General features: G+C 40.5%; 1 protein-coding gene across 6 annotated transcripts in view; it reads right to left on the reverse strand.

Annotated features, from left to right (window-relative positions):
* CAST (calpastatin) overlaps positions 1-23,792 on the reverse strand; it is an 82,581-nt gene that overhangs the window by 46,049 nt on the left and 12,740 nt on the right. For 4 of the 6 annotated variants that reach the window (XM_039340418.1, XM_039340420.1, XM_039340421.1 and 1 more), the window contains exons 2-3: positions 22,603-22,662; positions 9,556-9,627 (exon numbers count right to left, since the gene is read on the reverse strand). In XM_039340418.1, the coding sequence (XP_039196352.1) occupies positions 9,556-9,627; positions 22,603-22,662 (132 nt within the window). Of the gene's footprint in view, positions 1-6,889; positions 7,044-9,555; positions 9,628-22,602; positions 22,663-23,792 lie in introns of those variants that run through there. The other 2 variants (XM_039340422.1, XM_039340423.1) reach the window with 2 other exon arrangements.

Raw genomic sequence — 23,792 nt, forward strand, 5'->3', positions numbered from 1 at the left:
TCATATGCTTTTCATCTAGCCACCAATGGGGCCGTAGAAGCCACTAACAAAATGGTGGAGCAATATCTTAGATGCTACGTTTCTTACCAACAGACGAACCGGACTGATCTCCTCCCTTTTGCGGAGGTGGCGTACAATCGAATTGCACCTTTGCGACCTCTCTGTGGTGGTGGTCCCCGGAGGGCCCCTTGGTTTACTGAGGAGCTCCGGGAGATGAAGCGCCACAAGAGACGTCTAGAGCGATGTTGGAGGGCCAGTAACTCTGAATCTGACCGATCACTATTAAGAGCCTATCTTAGGACTTATTTAGTGGCGATAAGGGCGGCAAAGCGTGTTCACTTTTCCGCACTTATTGCGTCCGCAGAATCTCGCCCGGCCGCCTTGTTTAGGGTGACCCGCTCCCTTCTTAAAGTGGAGGAGGCGGAGGAACCCTTGCAGGGGAGAGCTGAGGAGTTTGTTCAGTTTCTGTCGGACAAAATCGCTCAGATTCAGAGAGACCTGGACTCCGACTGGGCAGTGCCAGCCGAGTTGCCAGGGGCTGGTCTTAGTCATGTTATCTGGAGCGAGTTTGAGCCTGTGACCCCTGATGAAGTGGACAAGGCCATGAGGGCAATGAATGCCGCCACCTGTTTATTGGACCCATGCCCCTCCTGGCTGGTTTCTGCCAGTAGGGAGGTGACACGAGGCTGGCTCCAGGCGATAATCAACGCCTCCTTGATGGAGGGGTCTTTCCCACAACCTTTAAAGGAAGCGGTGGTAAGGCCCCTCCTCAAGAAGCCTTCCCTGGACCCAGTTGTTTTGAAGAACTTTCGTCCCGTCTCCAACCTCCCCTTTGTGGGGAAGGTTGTAGAGAAGGTGGTGGCGTCTCAACTCTTGCGATCCTTGGAGGAAACCAATTATCTGGACCCTTTTCAATCTGGTTTCAGGCCTGGCTACAGCACTGAGACTGCTTTGGTCGCATTGACCGATGACCTCTGGCGAGCCCGGGATAGGGGTTATTCCTCTATCCTGGTGCTTCTTGACCTCTCAGCAGCTTTCGATACCATCGACCATGGTATCCTTCTGCGTCGTCTCGGAGAGGTGGGGGTGGTCAGCACCGTATTGCGGTGGTTCTCCTCCTACCTCTCTGACAGGTCGCAGTCAGTGTTGGCGGGCAGACAGAGATCGACCCCTAGGCGCCTCGATCATGGGGTGCCTCAGGGCTCGGTCCTGTCCCCCCTCCTTTTTAACATCTACATGAAACCGCTGGGTGAGATCATTCGGCGACACGGGGTGAGGTATCATCAGTACGCGGATGATACCCAATTGTATATCTCCACCCCGTGTCCTTTCAGTGAAGCAGTCGACGTGATGTGCCGGTGCCTGGAAGATGTGAGGGTCTGGATGGGGGTGAACAGGCTTAGACTCAACCCTGACAAGACCGAGTGGCTCTGGGTCTTGCCTCCCAAAGGTCAACTGGATGGTCCATCATTGGTCCGGGGGGGGGCAAATTTACCTCCCTGAGTGCAGGCACGCAACTTAGGTGTCCTCCTGGACTCACAGCTAAATTTGGAACAACATCTATCGGCTGTGGCCAGGGGGACCTTTGCACAGGTTCGCCTAGTGCACCAGTTGCGGCCTTATTTGGACCGGGAGGCTTTACTCACAGTCACTCATGCCCTTGTCACCTCAAGACTGGATTACTGTAACGCGCTCTACATGGGGCTACCCTTGAAGAGCGTTCGGAGACTGCAGTTGGTTCAGAACGCAGCCGCAAGAGCGTTTGTGGGCACGCCAAGGTACGCCCACGTGTCACCTATCCTCCGCGAGCTGCACTGGCTTCCTGTGGGTCTCCGGACGCAATTCAAGGTGTTGGTTATCACCTTCAAAGCCCTTCATGGCATAGGGCCAGGTTACTTACAGGACCGCATTCTGCCGCACAGCTCCCAGAGACCGGTGAGGTCCCATAGATTGGGCCTCCTTCAGGTCCCGTCGGCCAGACAATGTCGGCTGGCGGGCCCTCGGGGAAGGGCCTTTTCTGTGGTGGCTCCGACCTGGTGGAATCAACTTCCCCCCGAGGTTCGAACTACTCCCACCCTGCCGGCCTTTAAGAAAGCCGTTAAAACTCTCCTGTTCCGGCAGGCCTGGGGCTGATGTCCCCGTGGGGCCAGGATATGATCGGACTCGCGGTATGACTGGATTATTTTATTCTTTTATGACTGTTTTTAACCTTGTACGCCGCCCTGAGTCCTTTGGGATTGGGCGGCATATAAATATTTGTAAATAAATAAATAGGCATGGGAATCTCACTATGCAAGTTAGCAGATCTTGATATTCCAGCTTTATTGAATACCAAAATAACAGAAAAGTAATGTGACTGAAGCTACATAAAATTCCAAAGTGAAACAAATCATCTTGCAGCAAACTTAATGTTGTCCACATTGACTATGTTGTTGTTCTTATTGTTGTTATGTCATAAATTAAATAAGCAGAAGAAAGCAAAGCACTGACCCTTGAGGATCACATACCAAAACTGAAAAGCAAATATGAAAGCATTGCCTGGTAATCAACAATAGCTGAGTGATTCATATCTAAATAGAATTTGGAGAGACTCTGGCATGTTTTGAGGAAGGCACACCCAGAAATAACAGAAAAAAATAAAAAAATCCTGACTGCATTAAAAAAAACAGAGGTATTTCATGTATACTGTAGGAACCAGCACGTTATGAAATGCAGGAGTGTCCAATGGTTAAGAACTGCATGCTAATACAATCTGCTCATTTTTGCATTAGCTAATAACACACAGATAGTGAGAACAGTCAGAAAGGCCAAACTTCTATCCACTCACAGGCAAGCTGCTGGATTTACTAGAAATCAGGAGGCTATGAGAGTTCTCCCTGCAGCAATGAAAGTCAGCTGCATGACTTGGGACAGCCATTCTCTCAGTTCAACCCATACCATAGGACAATGGTGGCAAACCTATGGCATGGGTGTCAGAGCCGTCTCTGTGGGCATGTGTGCCATTGCCCCAGCAGAGTTCGCCAGAGTAGCGAGCACATGACATTTGGAAGCGACAGGGCAGGAAGTGAGCGAGCAAGCGGCGTTGTCCCCCAGGGATGCCCCGGAGATGGCGAGGGACTGGCCCCTGCCACCTTGGCCCCAGCCATTCTCACCCAGTCTGCCGTGACTACTGCAGCCATGCCCACCCAGTGGGCCATGCCCCACACCACCCCTGAGGGCACCACAATGCTAATGCAGCCCTGGCACTTTGCAATAAATAAGTGGGTTTTGGGTTGCAGTTTGGGCACTCGGTCTCTAAAAGGTTCGCCATCACTGCCATAGGATTTTTGTTGTGGGGAAAAATAGGAAGCAGGTTAGATAGACTCCTTGCATTGTAAAAAGAAAAAGAAAAAAGCCTCAAAATAAACAAATAAAAATGCCTCTCCCCAAACCTCTTTAACTTCTGCATATATCACTATCAGGATGTGTAAAAGAAACAGAAGTTTTAAACAGAGTCCAGTTCAACAGCCTTCCTTGGATTGTTCCATCAGAACACATCAGATAAGTTATGTTCCAACTGGCTAAAACTGAACATCTTAACAAGTATTCTAATAGTTTCTAATAGCTCTATATTTAGAATAAAATTTAAAAAAAACGTGGGGTGTTTTGTCCTGAAATTAAAATATTTGAATAGGTGTCCTAAGATACAAAAGTTGTGACCTTGGAACACTTTACATAACTCTATACATATCCCTTCTGAGATACTTAAGGAAATTGAATCCCCAAAGTGGTTGGCTAAGCTTTTTAAGGATTTGTCCCAAAGAAACCTTAATGACAAAGGAAATGACTGTAACTGTGCTCAAAAGAACACAACCTCCTACATGTAAGACGTCATGTTCCAAACCAATCTTCTACTCATGAACTGGTACCATTCCTAAAATTGCCCCTCCTAAATTGAGAATTCTGGGCTGTAATTTCACTTTTCCATTTTTGCTCAAACTGAAACATCCTTTCTTTGCTTCAGGAAACGTCAATCTAAAGAATTAACTTGAGAAATATATTCTTTCTTTGATTCAAGTTAATAAATAAAAAAGGAAAAAATCCTTCTGCATTTTAAATTTTAGCATGGAAAAGGACAATCTTAAATAGAATTTGTGGCCTCCTGTCACATGCAAAGGATATCTTAAGGGTGGAATGTGGGGAAAGCAAAGAGTTTGTGGTTCCCATAAAGAAAATTACTAGGAATACCTCTGAACTTCCACTGATAGCAGCAAGAATACTTTTCATTTATTTCTGAGAAAAGTAGAGCGGGTAAGTATTAAAATTACTACCAGATGAGATTTGGCAACTCCTTATATAATATAGTCACTGTGATTTATGATGAGAAGTAAATATAAATTATATAAATCCCCCCCCCTTAAGTTTATATATCTCATTTTCAATTCTACTACTCATTTTGTCATGGGCAGGTAAACTTCTATATATATATATATATATATATTTTAAAGTTGCTCTTTTCTGCAGTGTCACAGAGTTGCAAGCTCTATTTACTATTCCACATCAACCAGCAGTGCCAAGAGAAAGAAAAATGTAATATTCTGCATTTTTAAAATTTATCAATTAATCTTCCTTGCATGGAATATGTTCAGTACAAGGAAATTTGAAATCACAGGAATCAATTTCCTAGCTTTCTCCAGCTCATGTCATACATACCAACTAAATAACTCGTTTATTTTTCTATTATTACATACAGTTGACGTCTTTAAAATATAAGACCTCTTACTGATGTCTTATTCCAGTGTTTCCCAAACTTGACAATTTTAAGGCATGAGGACTTCAACTCCCAGAATTCAGCCAGCAACTCCCAGAAGCGTTGCTGGCTGTGGAATTCTGGGAGTTGAAGTCCACATGCCTTAAAATTGTCAAGTTTGGGAAACACTGTCTTATTCCATATTTTAAGAATATACACTATACTCCATATGTATCCAGACACACTGGGATAATAATTCAACTTTACTGATAATTCTGAAATTTGTAGATATGAGATTTTTAAAAAGCTAATACAAAGGTTGAATGTACAGCACCTTTTCCCACACCATACTGGGGCTCCATAACCCTTAAGAAAAAGTCTGCAAAGAAAAAGGCAGAGCAGGAAAAACTGTGTCACCTATAGTAAATTCAGATCAGAGCTACAATTTCAAAATAATTACGGGACCCAGTCCAACTACACAGAGAGTGATAGTCTGATCCCAATGAAACAGTAGAACAATTTAATAGTGCCTCAGTCTTGCAACATAATTGTGTTGCGTTCAAACAGGTTTCATTGTTGCATTTACACAGAAGTACAACTTCAATGTAACTGGACCCAATTCTTTTTATTAGTTCATGATTAAAATAACTAGAGAAGAAATATTATCAAACTATCAATTGCCATAGAATCTGGGAAAATAATTCTAATTAAATAAACCTTTTGTCTAAACTAACCTAGAACAAAACTGTACAATTCAAGTTACCAGTGACACATACAACCAGGGAAAGAATTTTAATCCTAAAAATATTCCCAAATTGTATATAATGAAACTAAACAGAAAAACCATCCAATGAATATACATCCCTGAGCTCCAGAACCACATAATGTTGTAAGTGGGGTCTCACTGAAAACCCAAGTTGTGCATCAGGACATCACTCTGGTATTCAAACTGAGCCTTTAATAAAGTTAGTATTTTCTTAATAGAGCTTGATCTCACCATTGGCAATAATATCTAGAGTTGTAGAGAACTGGTTCATGAACAACTCAAGGGCTATAGGTTTCTCATGCTTGCTGTATTGGTTAAATATAACATTTTAGAAGAAAATAATTTTAATCCTTAATCTGAAAAAAGACACAATTCTTCCTCTAATAATGAAAATTTGCTTTCAACTTCATTCACATTCATTTCTACATAATTTTCATTGGAATAATTCTATAAAATTGCGTGCAATTCATAAACAAAACAACTCCTCCTTAAAAACTATTTAAAGCATTTTCATGTTTAGCATAAATGTATGGTGTGAAGAACAAAAACATAAAATATCTTATTTCAATAAAGATCATTTACTTGGCAACCCGGGGCTCAAATTTCTGAAGTTACAATTTTCAATTGAACGAACTGAGGAAATTATAGCAATAAAACCCTTATCACAGTTTAATGCATATCTAAGTAGTACTATTGCCACTGTATTTAATAGATTGGCTTCTTCATAAGTATTCTCAGGACTAAATCCCAATGCAGGTAAAGTAACTCCAAACCTCATAATCAAACAAAATAATTTCCTAAAATATGAAATGACAAACATTTATTAAATTAAGGGGGACAGAGAATATAGGTAGCTTAGTAACAACTTGTTTTGTTAAGAAACAACAGCAAATAGCATTGCAATAAATGCTACCTATGGGTTATAAGGACAATAGTTACTTAGGCATGTCTCAACAAACATATCCTGCCATTCAGATGACCACACCCTGAAAAAATGCAGTCTAAATATTGAGAACCAGAAATGAATTTTTAACTCAATTCTGCGTAAGTCTTATAAATTTATTAGTAATAATATTTAGATCTGTAGAGCTTTTGTTCTGCTTTAAAGAACTTTCAAGTCACTGTTTTCATAATATCCTTCCTGGGGGGGGGGGCTCAGGAAACAACTGTCAAGCAACTCTTGAAAAGGTTTACTCTGAGTAAAATAAGAGACCCAATTTGTTACAAATCCTGGGAAAACACTCATTTACTAAGTGAGTCTCAAACCTACAAATTGTAAGATCATGTTTCTATAAGATAGAAAAGGGTAGTCTCAGAGAAGAAAGGAGGAAGTGCAGTAGAACTAGCCCAGAAAACTGACAATCACACAAACATTCCGGAAAAAGAGTACTCACACTGTACAGCTCGTCAATTCTGCTTCAGATTTTTGATGTAGCCTGCTCAGATCCTTAGCACAATTTTGTTTTTGTTACAGTGCTTATCAGGTCTGCCTATGACTATAGTTTCAACACAGTCTGTGGCATTTCAGAAGCTAAACAGTTTCCAAACTTGCTCTGCCTATAGCCGTTTTGCTCCACCCCTCTATGAATATGCTAAAAAGCTGTGTGATTGACAGCAGCCACTGAGTTAGGACAAAAATAAACCCAACTATTAGCGCAGTCAAATAGAAAGCACTGCTTAAATCAAATATGCTTACTCCCATCAGTAATTTTAGTGCAAAAAGACTGCAGTTATCCCTAGATATTACTATTGCTTAGCTTGTAGGATTTATAGAAGCCATTGTAATTTTCAAACATAGCAGAATTACCAGAAGTGGTCAAAGTGGGAACATTAATAAATTATTTCCAACTCTGTCTATACACACCTGAATTCTGCTCCCCCCTCTACCCCACAGCATTTATAAAGGCACAAAACAGTTCACAGCAATTCTTAGTTATTCATCGGGAAAAGTAATAAACTTAAAAATCTTGCTGTTTTTTTCATTATGATTCTTCCTCGCTTCATATTTAAAGTGACATGTTCTTAATAGTGTATATAGAATACACCATTATTAAGTGCCTATTAAAACAAATACTATAGATATTTAAACAAAAACATCTGGATCTTTTGAATTTGATCAGAGCACACAAGATCATTTCATTTTAGAAATCAATAAAACTAAATGCATGTTAAGCAGTAAGTTGTGAATAATATGTTTTTTTTTATAACAGTCCTTCTGACCCAACAAATTTGTAGAATTGGACAATGCTAATTTCAACCACTGATGATTTTTGGACATAAAGCTAAATTATTGTTCAGATTATCAAAAATGAGTCTAAATTATCTACATTGCATTAAGCCACAACACAAAGAATCGTGTTCTGGGAAATGGGGAACTATATAAATCTGATAATAAATAAATAAATAATGTGGCTTTTTTGTGGTTGTTTTGGTTCAGTATGCTATGTGAGTCCAGCCACTGTATAGTTATTCAGCAAGAAGGATTAATTAAATATATCCACCCAGCTAGTGGCTGAATTTAATCTAAATTAATTACAAAAGAAATAAAAAATTTTCCTTTCTTTACAACAGCTATAGCTTGACATATTATCCATATAGGATCTATGGTTACTATGAATTATGATTTGTTTATAGACTGTCTCAAAATACTGAAGCCAAGTAGCAAATGTTAATCTCCTTTCTGCAGATATTCAAGCTTCACAGCATTATCAGTGCCAGCCAAATTATTTTGGCATCTGAACCAAAACTTCTCACAAGCAAATTTTTACCTTCCTAGCAGTAAAGTATAATAACAAACAATAACCTGCTGCCAATTCTCTACAAAACTGAACCAGCTTCAAAACTAGAATGTCCAACCCTTGTTTAAACATAACCAGTATTAAACACTATTTAGAGCTTCAATAGCATATTAAACTGTGAATAATGGCAATTGGAAGGCTAAGATCTCTCTACAAGAGCAAACTCAGAGCTCAACTTTGGTTCATTTTCACTATGACAAATCATGGTTTGGTAACATACAATTCTGGGAGGGATTACGTCCAAGTCTCAGAACACAAAAGATTCCAAACATCTCTGATTAAAGTAAATATAAATATGCATTCATTGAATTTATTTCCTGCCTTTCTATCAAAAGTGATAGCATGCCATATAAAATCCCAGAGTTCTGCTTTTTGTTACTATAGAGGCAGAAAAGATCAAAGAGGATATATCCAAGCACTCATCCTTCATGCTTTCTATAAAGCAGGTTCCCCAGGCTGCAGCCCACCACTGGGCCTTGAGCCCTTCGGAACTGGGCCATGGAAGTGGTGGGGAGCGCGCACATGAGCGCATCCCCTCATGCACAAGCAGCAGGCAAGCGTAGCCACAAGTGCTCCATTTGCACGAGTGGCGAGTGAGCGTGCTCACCATTCACACAAATTGAGCTGCACATGCTCATACACACTTGCCCACCACTCACGCAGAACCATCCCCTCCCCCCCCCCCGTAGCCAGTCCATAAAGCTGGAAAGGTTGGGGAACTCTGCTATAAAGCAATTGATATAAAATAGGTAAATGCATAATATTACATTATACTACCTGAATTACATCTCCTTAGGTACAGTACTTAATAAGCTATACATTGATTTTGAAAAGCAGAACCTTAAACCTTAGAATACTTACAAAATGAAATTAGACCAAAATCATTTAAATTTTAAGAAGCACTCCAAAATAAAGGAACCATGTGGAAAAAGACAGGACGATTGCAACATAAAACTATTTGGAGATATGTATCTGAGATGAAGCAATACACTGGCAGAAAATATGACCAGCACAAAGCCTCATTTACAAATCATAAATTATCACCAAACATCAATACTAAAGCCTTGTATTTGTGCATATTAATCCTTCTAACTAGTTTAATTTAGAGATTTCAATACATGAAATATTTTTTCTTAATTTTCATAATCTTAGATGTTCTCTACCTCTTTGCAAAAGCAACAAACAGAGTAGCAGCATCATAAGCATTTACAACAATAGGGAAATATTTTGCTTTTGGGAAGATTAACAGACAGGTAAATTACCTTACTGACTGAAGAAACTCCACTCGTCTGGCTTTTAGGCAAATCAATATTGCTAGTATTTACAGATCTCTTCTGTAAAGAAAAAATAAAGAATTAAATCTTAGCATTTTAACATCATGGGAGAAATCCTTCAATAGAGACATTGAATTCTATTTCCAAATTTTATTTCCCTTGTATATTACAAAAATGCCCTTCTATAAGCAATATCTTCATGCAATTAAATTAAATAGTGTTCCCAAAAATGCTTGGAGCACCCTTTGGAATCATGAATATAAATTTCTCAGGCAATAATATTTTGGGGATGCAAAATGTATGAACACATTATGATATTCTATCATATTCCTATCACAGATAAATTACAGGTTTATTTTGAGATTATGAATTAACTGTAGGTACTTGTCTTCCATCTTCCCATCAGAACAGAATGTAGCGAAGACAAAGTAAAAAATTTATCTAACTTACATCTTTAAACTTTTATAACATTGTGTGTGTGTGTGTTGTGTGTGTGTATAACAATATTATATAGTTAATTTAATTTAGCATAGCTTAATTCTAAAACTTGTCACAAGGCCAAGAATATTAACAAATATATTTTTAAACTTGATAACTGGTGTTTTAGAAATACCATACCAAAATAAAAGATGTGGGTTTTTTATTTTAAAAAAATAGAAGTCTAAGCTGCATTATAAAATTATAGTTTCTTTTTTTTTTTAAAAAAAGACCCAACTTCTTTAAAAATAATAATGCTAATGATAACCTTTTTTATTATTATTTTTAGAATGACCTAATGAAAATTGGTGCCTTTGCTCATAGTGTTTACTTTCCAAATCAAGGAACAACAGTTGGCACAAAATAGGAAATACAAGTTGAAAAGTTAAAAAAATGCCAAGAATATTCAAATGTTAAGTGGTTATGTGTATATATTTTTGTCATTGTACAACTCATACTAAAAATGTAACAAGGATTCTAAAATAAAAGTTGTGAAAACTGAAAGTGGTACAGGAAAGAGAATAGTTTTTGTAAATATATCATTTACAGTACTCTATATTGCACACCCATTCCTATCAGAAACCTATCTACTTTTCCAGAATGTGAAGTGTAAGCAAGGTAGGATTTAAGAACAAATTAACCATGTGTACTGAGCACTGAAATGCATCCCGAGAATACATATGCACATGTATATTTGGGTGCATGTATATAACAATACAAAAACTATTCTATTTTGCTGATGTGATAACCCAGCATCGTAAATTGACACTCATTCATGCATTCTGTTCTCTGAATGTTTGAGGATCTGCAAGTGAACACAATACCTTCCTTGATGTCAGTAGGCTAGGAAGAAAAAGAACTTTAGGCAATGAGCTGACAAAGTCAAAGAAGATAAATTACAGCAGCACTTATTCTTCAGAAAATGTGATACATTCTTATTTATCTAATAAAAAAGCAGAATAGATAATGTTACAAGCAAATTGCCATCATCCAAGACAATTCAAAAGTCAACCAAGTTTTAGAACAAATGTCAACTAGTCCGACTGAAAGGTCAGATTCCTATTCTTTTGAACTCAGAATACAATTCTCTGTTATCATGAAATGAAGCTGAGTTTCACTGGATCATTCAACATTCCTGTCTTTGTATTTGTATTTCTTTCCCACTTTCTGCTGCCTTCCAACGTGACAGCCAGTTAGATTATGTTTCTTGGGATAGGGACAGACAAAGTCTGATACCCTTAAAACTGCTACAAAGATGGTTGGATCCACACATACTATAATTTTGTTTGGATATGACCTTGTGTAAAAGTAATCACTGTGATTTGTTCAACTACAGTTTAGTGTGAGATTACACCTAGTAAAAGGCACATAATCATACTAAAATTTATAAAAGAATGATGATAGAAACCTGGAAACTATCACATTTTGCCATTCTTAATCAAAGGTAACCAGAGCAGTACGTAGAATGAAATTATTAAAGTGCTATACTTACAAGCATGTTAGCCTATATTCCTTAAAATAGGGGTCCCCAACCCCTGGTCTGTGGACCAGCACTAGGCACAGCATGCCAGAAATCGGGTCACGCAAATAAGCGAAGCCCATTCTGTTGTGTCCTGAGCCTGCAAAGGCAGGCTCAGGATGTTGCAATGGTCCCGGGCAGTTGCAAGCTGCCCGGGATCAGACTGAGTGGCGCCGGCTTCGCGTGCATGCGCGAGGCACGGAAGCGCACCAGAATGTTACCTTTTCGCCCGGGAATGCTATTAAAGGAGTCAGAGAGGCCTGCGAGCCTCAGAGCTGTAACGGAGACAGAACTACTTAAAATAAAGGGCTGTTGGAATTACAGAATGTGCTGTATTCATTCGCCGTTGACTCGAGGACTCAACACTGGCGACGAGGGTGGGATGGCTTACAAAAACAAAAAAGAAGAATTGTAAGCTTACCCAAAAGTCCTGGAGAGAGGAAGACGGCGTTAAACTCAGCACCTGGCCTGCCAGTACAGCGTCGCTGGAGGTAAGCTGGCTGATAGACCCCTTCCTAACATAGAAGCAAGAATGGCGAAGATAGGGAGACTGTGTGAATTCGATGTCACGTACCCAGAAAGATGGGAGTCTTATGTTGCCTGAGTAGAAAATTACTTTAGAGTAAATCAAGTAAGAGAAGATGGCTTGAAGGCCGCTACTTTGCTGTGTGTCTGTGGTCAAGATGCATTTGAAATTGCTGAAAATTTGGCAGCCCCTGCTCCTCTTGAATCTGTCACTTATACAGATTTTAAAAAATTATTGAAGGAACATTTTCAGTTGTCTGTTATTGCATGGAGACATACTTTTGAACAGAGGGATCAAAGAGCTGGTGAATCAGCTAAAGAATACATTGCAGCCTTAAGAAGAGCAGCTAAGCCTTGTGATTTTAAAGACTTAGAAGAAAGGTTGAGAGACCGATTTGTATGTGGGCTTAGGAACAGAGACTTGCAATAGAGACTCTTTGCAAAGGAGGACATTTAATTCCAAGATGCCTTGAGAGAGATCACTGCAGAAGATGCAGCAGGTGGGGCAGTCAAGAACATGAGGCCTATCAGGAACAACCCAGAAGCCGTCTCCGTGCACCATGAGGGAGTCCAGGAGAGCTCGGAAGAAGATCCTGAAGAGGAGGTGGATCATCTCTACCCAGCCAAAGAAAGAAAGCAGAAGGAAGGCAAAGAAAAGTCTTCAGCTGTACCCAAGTGCTTTGGGTGTGGAGGTCGCCACAAGAGGACCGACTGCAGGTTCCATTCTGCAATCTGTAGAGCATGTGGAAAGCAAGGCCACATAGCAGCTGTGTGTCTGGACTGTCAGAAGGTACAACCCCAAAAAGAATTGCGCCTGAAAGGTACCAGGGTCCCCAACCAAAACAGGGTGGGTTTCTGTGCATCACGTAGAAGCATTTATAGGACAGGCACACACAGGCCACTTAAAAAGAAACTGTCACTTAAGGTGAAGTTGCAAGGCGTTCCCTTGGTTATGGAACTGGACACTGGGTCTGCACTTTCAATTATTTCCATTCACACTTTCAGAAAGATTTGCTCTAGCAGTGGGTTCCAGGCCAAGCTTAGGCCATCCAATATAGTCTTAACAGACTTCCAAAATTCCAAGGTGTGTGTTAAGGGGGAGGCCACCCTTAAAGTACAATACAAGGATTTTGAAGGTCCATTAGATGTATTGGTAGTTGGGGGTGAACGCACGAGTCTCATTGGACTTGATTGGTTTGAGGCCTTGGGAATACAAGTTACAGGGCTTCACAATTTGCAAACATTAGGTCTACAAGAAGTCTGCAAAAAATTTGCAGATGTCTTCAGCCCCCAGCTGGGAGCATACAAAGGTCCCCCAGTTTCCTTGAAACTGGACCCCACTGTCACTCCCATTAGAGTAAAAGCAAGGAGAGTACCCTTTGCTTTGAAAGGGAAAATTGATGCTGAATTGGACAAATTGATTCAGCAAGGTGTCTTAGAACCTGTTGACTCAAGTCCTTGGGAAACTCCCATAGTCACGCCTCTCAAGGCTAATGGAGACATTCGCATCTGTGCAGATTACAAATGCACTCTAAACAAGGCATTGCAACAGCATGCATATCCTGTACCTGTAGTCAGCCACATTTTGGCCTCCCTCAAAGGGGGGCGTGTTTTTGCAAAGCTGGATTTAGCACAGGCTTATCAACAGTTACCTGTTGATGAAGCTGCTGCTGAAGCACAGACTATTGTAACTTATAGGGGGGCATTCAAAGTCAAAAGACTACAATTTGGAGTAAATGTAGCTCCTGGAATTTTCCAAAGTGTAATGGAAAACACCCTGAGAGGTATACCAGGGGTTTGCCCCTATTTCGATGATGTCCTAATAACAGGAGAATCCACTCAAAATTTAGCTGAGAGATTGTTCTGCTGCGCTTGAGGAAAATAGGCCTCAAGCTTAAAAAAGACAAATGCAAAATTGGAGTGTCTTCTACAGATTTCCTGGGATTCAGAATAGATGCCAGGGGCATTCACCCTGCTGAGTCTAAATTAAAGGCTATACTGCAAGTTCCTAGGCCTAAGTCTAAAGCTGAATTACAAGCTTTTCTGGGCCTCTTGAATTTTTACAATGCATTCATACCTAACAAAGCTAATGTAGCTGAGCCACTTCATAGACTCTTAGACAAACAGGCAGTGTGGCAGTGGTCATGAGCACATGAAGAAAGCTTCAATGAGGTCAAGGCCTTACTTACATCAAATGATGTGCTTGCACATTTTAATGAAACTCTTCCTGTGTGCATCGCTTGTGATGCTTCCCCTTATGGGGTAGGAGCTGTACTCAGCCATTTAAGACCTGATGGAACTCAGGTTCCTGTTGCATATTACTCCAGAACCTTGTCCTCTGCTGAGCGAAACTACGCTCAGATAGATAGAAAAGCCTTGGCCATTGTTGCTGGAATTAAAAAATTCCATGATTTTCTATATGGCAGACACTTCACGGCAGACACTACACTGACCATAAGCCTCTGTTGGGGTTGTTTACTACGAACAAACAAACTCCCCATATCATCTCACCTAGAATGCTGAGATGGTCCATCTTTCTGTCAGCCTATGACTTTTCCTTGGTTCACAAACCTGGCAAGGAAATGGGCCACGCTGATGGCCTTAATAGATTACCTTTACAAATAGTAGAGGCTGACCCTGCCCCTGCCATCAACATTCTTTCCATTCAGGCGTTGCCTGAGTCGCTCTTAAATGCTGGGATGTGGCTGCTGAATCAGCCACGGATCTCACACTCACTCATGTATTGTCCTGGGTCTTGTCTGGATGGCCAGAGAGTTGTCCAGGTACTGAGTTTCAGAGTTTCTGGCTCAAGAAGCATGAGTTATCCACTTTTCAGGGTTGTCTGTTGTGGGGCAGCAGAGTTGTTATTCCTACTTCAATGAGACCTAGCATCTTGGCTTCCCTTCATGAGGGCCATCCTGGCATTGTCAGGATGAAGGTGCTTGTGCGCAGCCATTTATGGTGGCCAGGGTTAGACAGGGAGATAGAGGCTCAAGTGCATGGATGCCACTTGTGTCAGCGCTCACACCCGGAAATGCCTCAGGCTCCTGTACATAGATGGGAGGAAACACAATCACCTTGGTCTAGGGTGCACGTAGATTACGCTGGGCCCTTTCAGGGTCAATTCTTCTTGGTCCTTGTTGACAGCTATTCAAAGTGGCTTGAAGTTGTACCTGTCTCTTCCACCACTGCTGCCAAGACTATTCAAGTACTGAGAGGGATTTTTGCTGCACATGGGCTCCCAGATGTCCTGGTGTCTGACAATGGTCCTCAATTCTCTTCTTTCAAGTTTCAGGCTTTCTTGCAGGCCTACATTATTCGTCATGCCACCTCTGCACCATTCCACCCTTCCACCAACGGTATGGCTGAGCGGATGGTCCGCATCACCAAGGATGCTTTAAAGAAACTGACCTACGGGGACTGGCACCACAGGTTGGCAGACTTTCTTCTTGCTTACCGCACCACACCTTCAACTTCCACTGGGAAGAGCCCAGCTGAACTCCGTTGGGGACGCAAACTGATCACCAAACTTGACAGGTTGCACCCGGAAAGATTGCCTCCTAAGATCACCCAACCCAGGGCACCGTGGTGTCTGCAAGTGGGTGCCCCAGTATGGACCCGGAACTATGGGCCCAGTCACTTGTGGGTTCCTGCCGTAGTATGCAAGGTTACTGGTCCATTGTCCTACGAGGTCTCCTATCGATCAGCTGCGTACGAGACTGGACTTACTCTCTGCAACTCCTGGGCTTTCTCCAGGGGGGAGGGGGACCACTATGGGCAAAGGGAAGGGTGTTGGCAGCAGCCGGGGTCAAATGGAGAGGCCAAAGACGGCCTGTTCCAGGGTTCCGCAAGTGTTCCAAACAGGAATTCAGGGGAACAAGAAATAATACAGGCACCAGCCAGGGAGTCACCCAGGGGGCATACTCATCATTCATAACTACCATTCAGTACTCCAGTCAGGGAGAATAACCGGGAGCATCCTAATAACCCAAACATTGCAAGAGAACTGGCACACAAACAGTCAAGTTGGTTGGCCCAGTACTGCTACTGCTTCCAAAAGGAAGTTTTCACACAGGGAGGTGGTCAGAGAGGCAAATCCCAATTCTGGCACCTCCGGCATAGATTGGGGGGCAACTGAGTATTGGGGCACTGCAGAAACCCCAGACAATCCCGTTATGGGGCTTGGGAATGAAGGGATGCATTCCCTTGATAGGTCCATTGTGGACTTGGAGGGTTCTACAGAAATGCCAAACATAGGCAGGTCAACCAGGTTCATAGGGGAGCAAAGTCTTGGTCTGACGAGCCTGGTGGGTAAGCAAGCAGACCAGGCAACGGGACACGGTTCATGGGGACCACCAGGGTTTGAAAGAGAGGGCAACTCCACTTCATCCTCTGCACAAGGGGGTTCTCAGAACCTGAGGAGGTCACAGAGAGTAAAAAGATCTCCCAAGTATCTTGAGGACTTTGTAACCCTGCTGTCAAAGCAAGGAAAGTGAGAGGGTGCCTGCTGTTGTTGGAAAAACTGGGAGTGTGAGTATTGGGTAGTTAATTCCAAAACAATAGCCCAGTACCATTTGTGGTGTGGCTATTGCACAGCTGCAATAGATGTGCAGGTTTTGGGTTGGCACACCACGCTCGTGTTGAGGTCGTGTATAACTACCTATATAGTTAATAAGTCTCATCCGGGAGGGAAGGGGTGTTGTGTCCTGAGCCTGCAAAGGCAGGCTCGGGACGTTGCAATGGTCCCAGGCAGTTGCAAGCTGCCCGGGACCAGACTGAGTGGTGCCGACTTCGCGTGCATGTGCAAGGAGCGGAAGTGCACCAGAATGTTACCTTTTTGCCTGGGGATGCTATTAAAGGAGTCAGAGAGGCCTGCGAGCCTCAGAGCTGTAACGGAGAGAGAACTACTTAAAATAAAGGGCTGTTGGAATTACAGAATGTGCTGTATTCATTCGCCGTTGACTCGAGGACTCAACACATTCCGTGGGGCTGGCAGCATGCAAAACATTACCCACTCCGGCCCGTGGAAAAACCTCTCTCCATGGGACCAATCCCTGGTGCCCAAAAGCTTGGGGGCCACTGCCTTAAAATATAATCTTAGGCATGAGTAAGTCTCATTAAATGTAATAGAACATAAGTACTAGTAAATGTGCTTACAGTAGAATTAATGGCAATAAAGCAGCAGCTTTCCTGCTTGAGCTCCTTGTATTTTACTTGTTTTATCTATTTTTATAAATAGCTTAGCACCCATTTTGTTATCTTCTTTTATTTAATAATTATCTGCAGGGGATCTGAGTACCAAGTCCCTACAACATTGTAAAGGCTTCTGATATGGTACAGTGAAACCAAAGCAATGAGGAAGAACATGAAACACATCAAGACAAAGCTCATAGACCCTAAATCAGTGGTTCTCAACCTTTTTATACCGGCGATCCCGGTCATAAGGACGTGCCGCGCATGTGCGGCGGCACCCTATGTGCGGCGCACATGCACGTGGCACCCCCATGTGCAGAGCGCATGCGCGGCGACGCCCCCATGCGCGGCGCACATGCGCGGTGCCGCCAGCTGAAAAAAAATGGTGGATCGCGTTGTTTGGCAACCCCCGTGAAATGGTCGTTCAACCCCAAATGGGGTCACGACCCACAGGTTGAGAACCGCTGCCCTAAATCAACCAAGTAGCCAAAAATGGATGACTACATGATAAGAAAACTGTAAATAAAAATAATAACAAAATAAATCTTCTCCATTCCATCCCTACCTCCCAAAACTATAGTAATTGGGATTTGAAACAGAAATTGAAAAGCAACAACTATTAGAACTTTCTATACTTTGCATGAGAAATCAAACTTTCTGACTGCCATTTTAATCTCCCCTGCCATTAATGTATCTCTGAAGGGGGGAAAGCAAATCAAGCAATTTAGCAAAGGAATTCACAACAGGTTTTGCTGCTACACAATGTCTACTAAGTGCAAATTGTAATTTCAATTTTTAGAGACTGTGTTTACTTCTATAAATACAAATGTGGACTCTTTAAAAACAGCCTTTGAAACTTTTGTGCAAAATTATGCAGATAAGCTAGCAGTAATTCAAAACATTAGCACTAACTTCGATCTGTTTATGGATAACCATATGAAATAAAATTGCTCTGGAGAACAAATTAAGGTTAGAAATGACAATCAAATACAGGCAGAGCTTACAGTCTCACTTTCCTTCAAAAAGTAGAACCATATACTCCAAATATATCAAGTTGCTTTAACAATTACACTTAACAGAAATAATACTGGATGTTGTTCTATCAGAAGAGCTATCCTTCTATCCCTTAGCTTACTTCTTTGATGCCCATGTCATATTATTGATCTAAGTGCTGTCAAATCTCTCCCTAGCATGAGAGGACATAAACCAATTCTGTTGTCTTTTAGGAATTCCATTGTCTCCTGCATGCTGTTCAAAATGATATCCTTTCTTTCCACTTTTCAAATATACCACTGACTGTTTTCCAAGATGGAAAAAGAGGTGCACTCTTTGATTTAATGTCTCAGGCAGACTCCCCTCCCTCATGATATAGGCAGCCAATGATTTTTTTTAAAGGCAAAACCATAAGCATCCAAGTACTTTTAGCATCCTTGACAAGACAATGCTCAAATAATCATACTGAGATTTTACAAGAAAAAAAACTGGCACTAAGGGAACTCTTGAAACAGGATTAATTAACTCAGTTGAAGCCTTATCAAATAGTGAACAAGAAGAAATACTGAGATAATTTGATGAATTTAAATAAGCACAGCTGTTAACACAAACAGCAGCCAAATCTTTAATTGACCTGATATCTTTGAACTTCTCATCTAAGAGCAACTCCACAGAAAATCATTATAAACGCTCCAAGTCCTGCAATCAAAAAAGATTCAGCAAGCCAAAACATCCTTCTAGCCTGAAACAGCCCAAATTGATTCCATCTTGTTCAGTTTTGGATAATGATGATATGCTTCATTCTGTTTTACCTTAGGGTCTTGATCAGAAAAGAGGATGAAAGAAAATTGCTATACCAAGAGTACATCCTGACCAAGACCTCCAGCTTGCAAATGCAGCCAAGTCCAGAGATAGCAAATGAATTGACTTTAGCCCAAAGTTGCTGCCTAGTAATGATTCCCATTCTGATGACAGTATCAGTGTAACATCACCTAGGCAAGAACATAACACTTTGAATGCCACCAATTGACTCACTACTAAGGCTATGTAACTCACATAAAACCCATCTCTTGGAATATTGCTGGGTGGCATAAAAAACTGGTGACTACCCATTTTGAACAATACCTGTCATTGTTCATTGTATTACAGGGTTTAGTCAGATGGTGATTACAGGCAATTCTTGTTGAGCAATTACAGCTCAGTTGTTAAATGAAACAGTTGCTAAGTAACACTGCAACTATGGACTTGTGGTCTTACTTCAACTTTCCTTTGCTTTACACATGTGTGAAGATTGCAGATGTGAGGATTGGTAGTAAAGTTACTTTTTCATCATATTATAATTGTGAATGGTTGCTAAATGAGATAATCGCTAAGCAAAGACTATCTGTATATCCAAATTGTCCAGATAGATAGCTTAGGAAAGCTATTTTAAATGCAGAACTTTATTCATGCTTACTAAATAAAAAAGCCCTGGTGTGATAATTAAATTAATATAAATAGGATTAGAGCTTTACTACCTAACTTACAATATGAATTAATCCTGGCAATACTGAGTGGCTTTGGGTATTGGTTCTAGGACTATGCCATCTTTGATGCTGGATGGGGCTGTAGTGCCCCAAACAGACCCCATGCACAACCTGGGGAGTCTCCTAACTCACTGCTCCTGCTTAAAGAGGAGGTGACAGTCATGGGTAGAGGGCCTTTGCACAACTTTGTATTAGGTGCTGGTTGCACCCATTCTTAAATTGAAGGGCTGTACTCATGGCCACTCAAACCCTAGTCACTTCCCAGTTGGACCACCGTAATGTGTTCTACATGGAACTTCCCTTCAAGTGCATCTGAAGGCTTCAGCTGTTACAAACTGCAACAATGTAAGAAGTAATGTATGTTTCCAGAACAACACATTACACCTCTGCTCCACAATCTACACTGGTCCAGTTCAAGATGCTGGCTTTGACTTTTGAAGCCGTATATAGCATGGGGCCTTATTATCTGAGGGGCTGCCTCTCCCCAATTACACCTGCCTGTCCCACCAGAACCAATAGGAAAAGCATGTCCTGTTAACTATGGAACTATATCTGGCAAATCTTAAGCAGCATACTTTTTTTTTTTTTTTGCCAAAGTGCCACTTTATGGAATATCTTTCTCACTGTAGTAAGGCTCAATCCTTACTGAATTTCCAGAAGTACTCCAAAACTTGGTTGGGCCATCAGATAAAATACTGAGGCGATGCCATTATTATGAATATCTACTCTTCACCTAATACCTGTTCTATTTTAACCTTGAATTTTGCAGTTTTTAAAGTTTTCAAAGTTAATAATACCAATCCAGTTTCAATAACTGTCAATAAAAAAGACACTGCCATCCCATTGACTGTGGAGTGATCCAAATACACCAGACAGCTGAAGAAGAAAAGCAGGCATTGGAATAATATCCTAATATCTTAAGGACATTGAAGAAGATGCACTGAAGTTAGTATACAAAGAATTATTGAATACAAGAGAGACCAAACTGGCCTACAAGAAAGACCAAAGGAAAAATAAAAAAGTAGTACATGGCCAGCACGCATGTGCGTGCGCACATACACACACACACACACAAACACACACACACACCTAGCAGGCAAAGCAGATAACAACAAGACCTGACAATGGCTAAGAACAGGAAAGTTGAAGAAAGAGATAGAGGGACTAATTCTGGCTACACAAGACCAAGCCTTAAGTGTATAAGTGTATAAAGTGTATAAAGCCAGAACTGAGAAGACAGTAAGGAGCAGCAAATGCCACCACTGCAAAGAAACTAAAGAAACAGTGAACCATCTAGTAAGCTGCTGCAAGAAGATAGTACAGACTGACAATAAACAATGGCATGACAAAGTAGCAACAATGTTGCACTGGAGTAGCTGCAAGAAATACCATTTGCCTACAAGCAAAAACTGGTGCGATCACAAAATATACAAAGTAGTAGACAACAAAGGTACTAAAATGCTCTGGAACTTTAGAATTCAAACAGACAGGCACCTGACATATAACACCCCAAATTTAATAATTGTTGATAGGAAAGACGAAAAAAAACATGAATAGTGAATGTTGCAGTATCTAAAGCCAGCAGAAGAAAAAGAACTTGAGGGGAAAAAAAAATAAACAACAACATCTGCCAATATCAGGTTCATGGAAGGGCTCAAGGATCAAGGACCATTTTGATCAATTTAAATACAAATACCAAATCTAATCTAAACATCTGGCTGACTGTATGACCAACCATAATAATAGCAATTGTTCTGTGTAACAATGATTTTTTTAGTCTTGTTTTATGCCACCCAGAGTCACTTGTTTGTGACATGGGCAGCCATATATATTTGACAAAGAAAGAAATAATTAAATGACATGCATCAAGAACCAAGATGATCATGGCATTGGGTATATTTTAAAAATGTGTTTAGCTTATACCTGTTTCCTCAAGTGAGTACAGCAACCTGTATCTCTCAAAGTGTTAAGACCAACTCTCAGCACTTGATCTTTAGCCATGCTGGCTCAAATTCCTCACATCCGTCACACAGAATTCAACACTACACTTCAAATCAATCCAGCTTTCTCTATTATATTGAAGAATAGATTGGTTGTATGCCATCCACTTGGTGTCAACTTAGCAACCACATAGAAAGACCTTCTCCAGGAAAATCAAGGGCAAATATGAGGCCTTATTTGAACCCTATTAATCTTCCAAGCCTCAGCATTTACAGCTATATTCATGAACTCGTCTCTCATACCTATTTGCATGGACATCCAGCAAGTGGGCAAGGCTATGACAAAAATTACGTTTGATTTAATTGAATTAACATGTAGTTAACACAATGCAATTCATTGCCTATGTTTTTAATAACTTCTGTCTTGTTAAAACCAGAAAGATGTGAGCAATATTTAGATTCTGGATTATAGGAAACTACATGCAGTCTGCAGCCTGAGGTTCTAGACTCCTGATAAAAAGCTTAAACAGGACTCTAAATTCAGTTTAATTCAGAAATGATAATAATGACAGTAGTATACAATAGCTTAACCACTCCTACCCAATACTGCTTGATAGGAATTTATGCAATCTGAAAATAATTCAGCATAAGTGTTTCCGAACTTATATGAGAACAACACTTCTTTGTATTCATTACAACAGCCCAGCTTATGGCTGATGGCTAATAATGAAATAACCAAATCACAATAATTAATGAGATTTGTTAACCATCTTCTTTATACAAGCTATGAATGATAAGAGATGTGCAAAAGTTAAATGACACTCATTCTGTTAAATTATTATAATTTATGGCCATAATTTACCTCAGTTGTTTCTGCTCCTTTCTTCCCTTTTGATGCTCCACTTGCAGTTTTACCTCCATGCTGTAAGAAAATTTTAAAACGTCAAACTAGCATTTGAAAACAACATACAATATTTTCTACACTAGGAATAGGCAACACAGTTCTCAAAACAACATGCCCACAGATCACTCCCTTTGCCATATATTTTTCCCCATTTTAAAAAGAAAAAGAAGAAGTTAGCAGGCTGCAAGGCACACCAATGACTTCTGGTATTGTCTTTACAAAAATTCCACCAGCTCCCACAATAGATTGCACAGATTTGTTTAGAAAATGAAAAGGATGGAGGAGTTACAATGAAGGAAATATTGCACTAGGACTAAGGAAAACACATTCATGTCCAAATCACCTTCTTTTATCAACTGGGATTCTATATCCAAGCAATCATTTTGTGGAGGGAAAAGCTCACCTTCCTCCCCTTATGAAGAGCTTGCATGATTTAAGTACAAAAATCTCATTGGCTCCAAACATTGCTTATACTTTAAATTTAAATGAAATTAAATATAATATAGATTTTATTATTCTATATTTATTAATTCCTGGAGCATAATCCCTCACACAACATCACAGGCTTCAAACTTTTTCTGGAACACAGTAGGCCATATTGTGTCACCTGTTGTTGTACCAGGGGTTTTGCTCCCAAACTAGGAGATATGTCTGAAACAAAGCCCAAGTTATATTTCTTATTTAAATGTAAATATAATTAAGCCAAAATATAACAAATGCAATTACTTCTATTACACTGAATCATTTTCCTCTTTTGTCACATTAAAATTTGCAATAGCCTATAGACAATTTTAGAGGCCTATAAATTTTAGTGGCCACATATACTTCCATTCCTTATTATGATAAATGATCTACATACATTAACATATGAAAACGAATACATGTTCATCAAGGATACATTATTTGATTACTTGTCTTGATTCCTGTCATGGAAAATTTGGCCACAATATACTTCGTATACTCATCTCAGGTAGGCCGGGATGTCGTTGCAAGACAGACAGAAGAAACAAGTTCTTAGAAGCTTGGAATTCAGGTTCAACTACAGTATAGGATCTTACTAACCACCAAATTATATTCCATATACTTTATCCTCTGCAGGACTACATGTCTGGCTTTAATGTAATCCATTGTAAAGAGAAGAAAGGCCA

This window comes from Crotalus tigris, unplaced genomic scaffold (genome assembly GCF_016545835.1).
Source record: "Crotalus tigris isolate CLP2741 ecotype Arizona unplaced genomic scaffold, ASM1654583v1 scf7180000017744.3724543626:3957646, whole genome shotgun sequence".
Classification (NCBI taxonomy): Eukaryota; Metazoa; Chordata; class Lepidosauria; order Squamata; family Viperidae; genus Crotalus; species Crotalus tigris.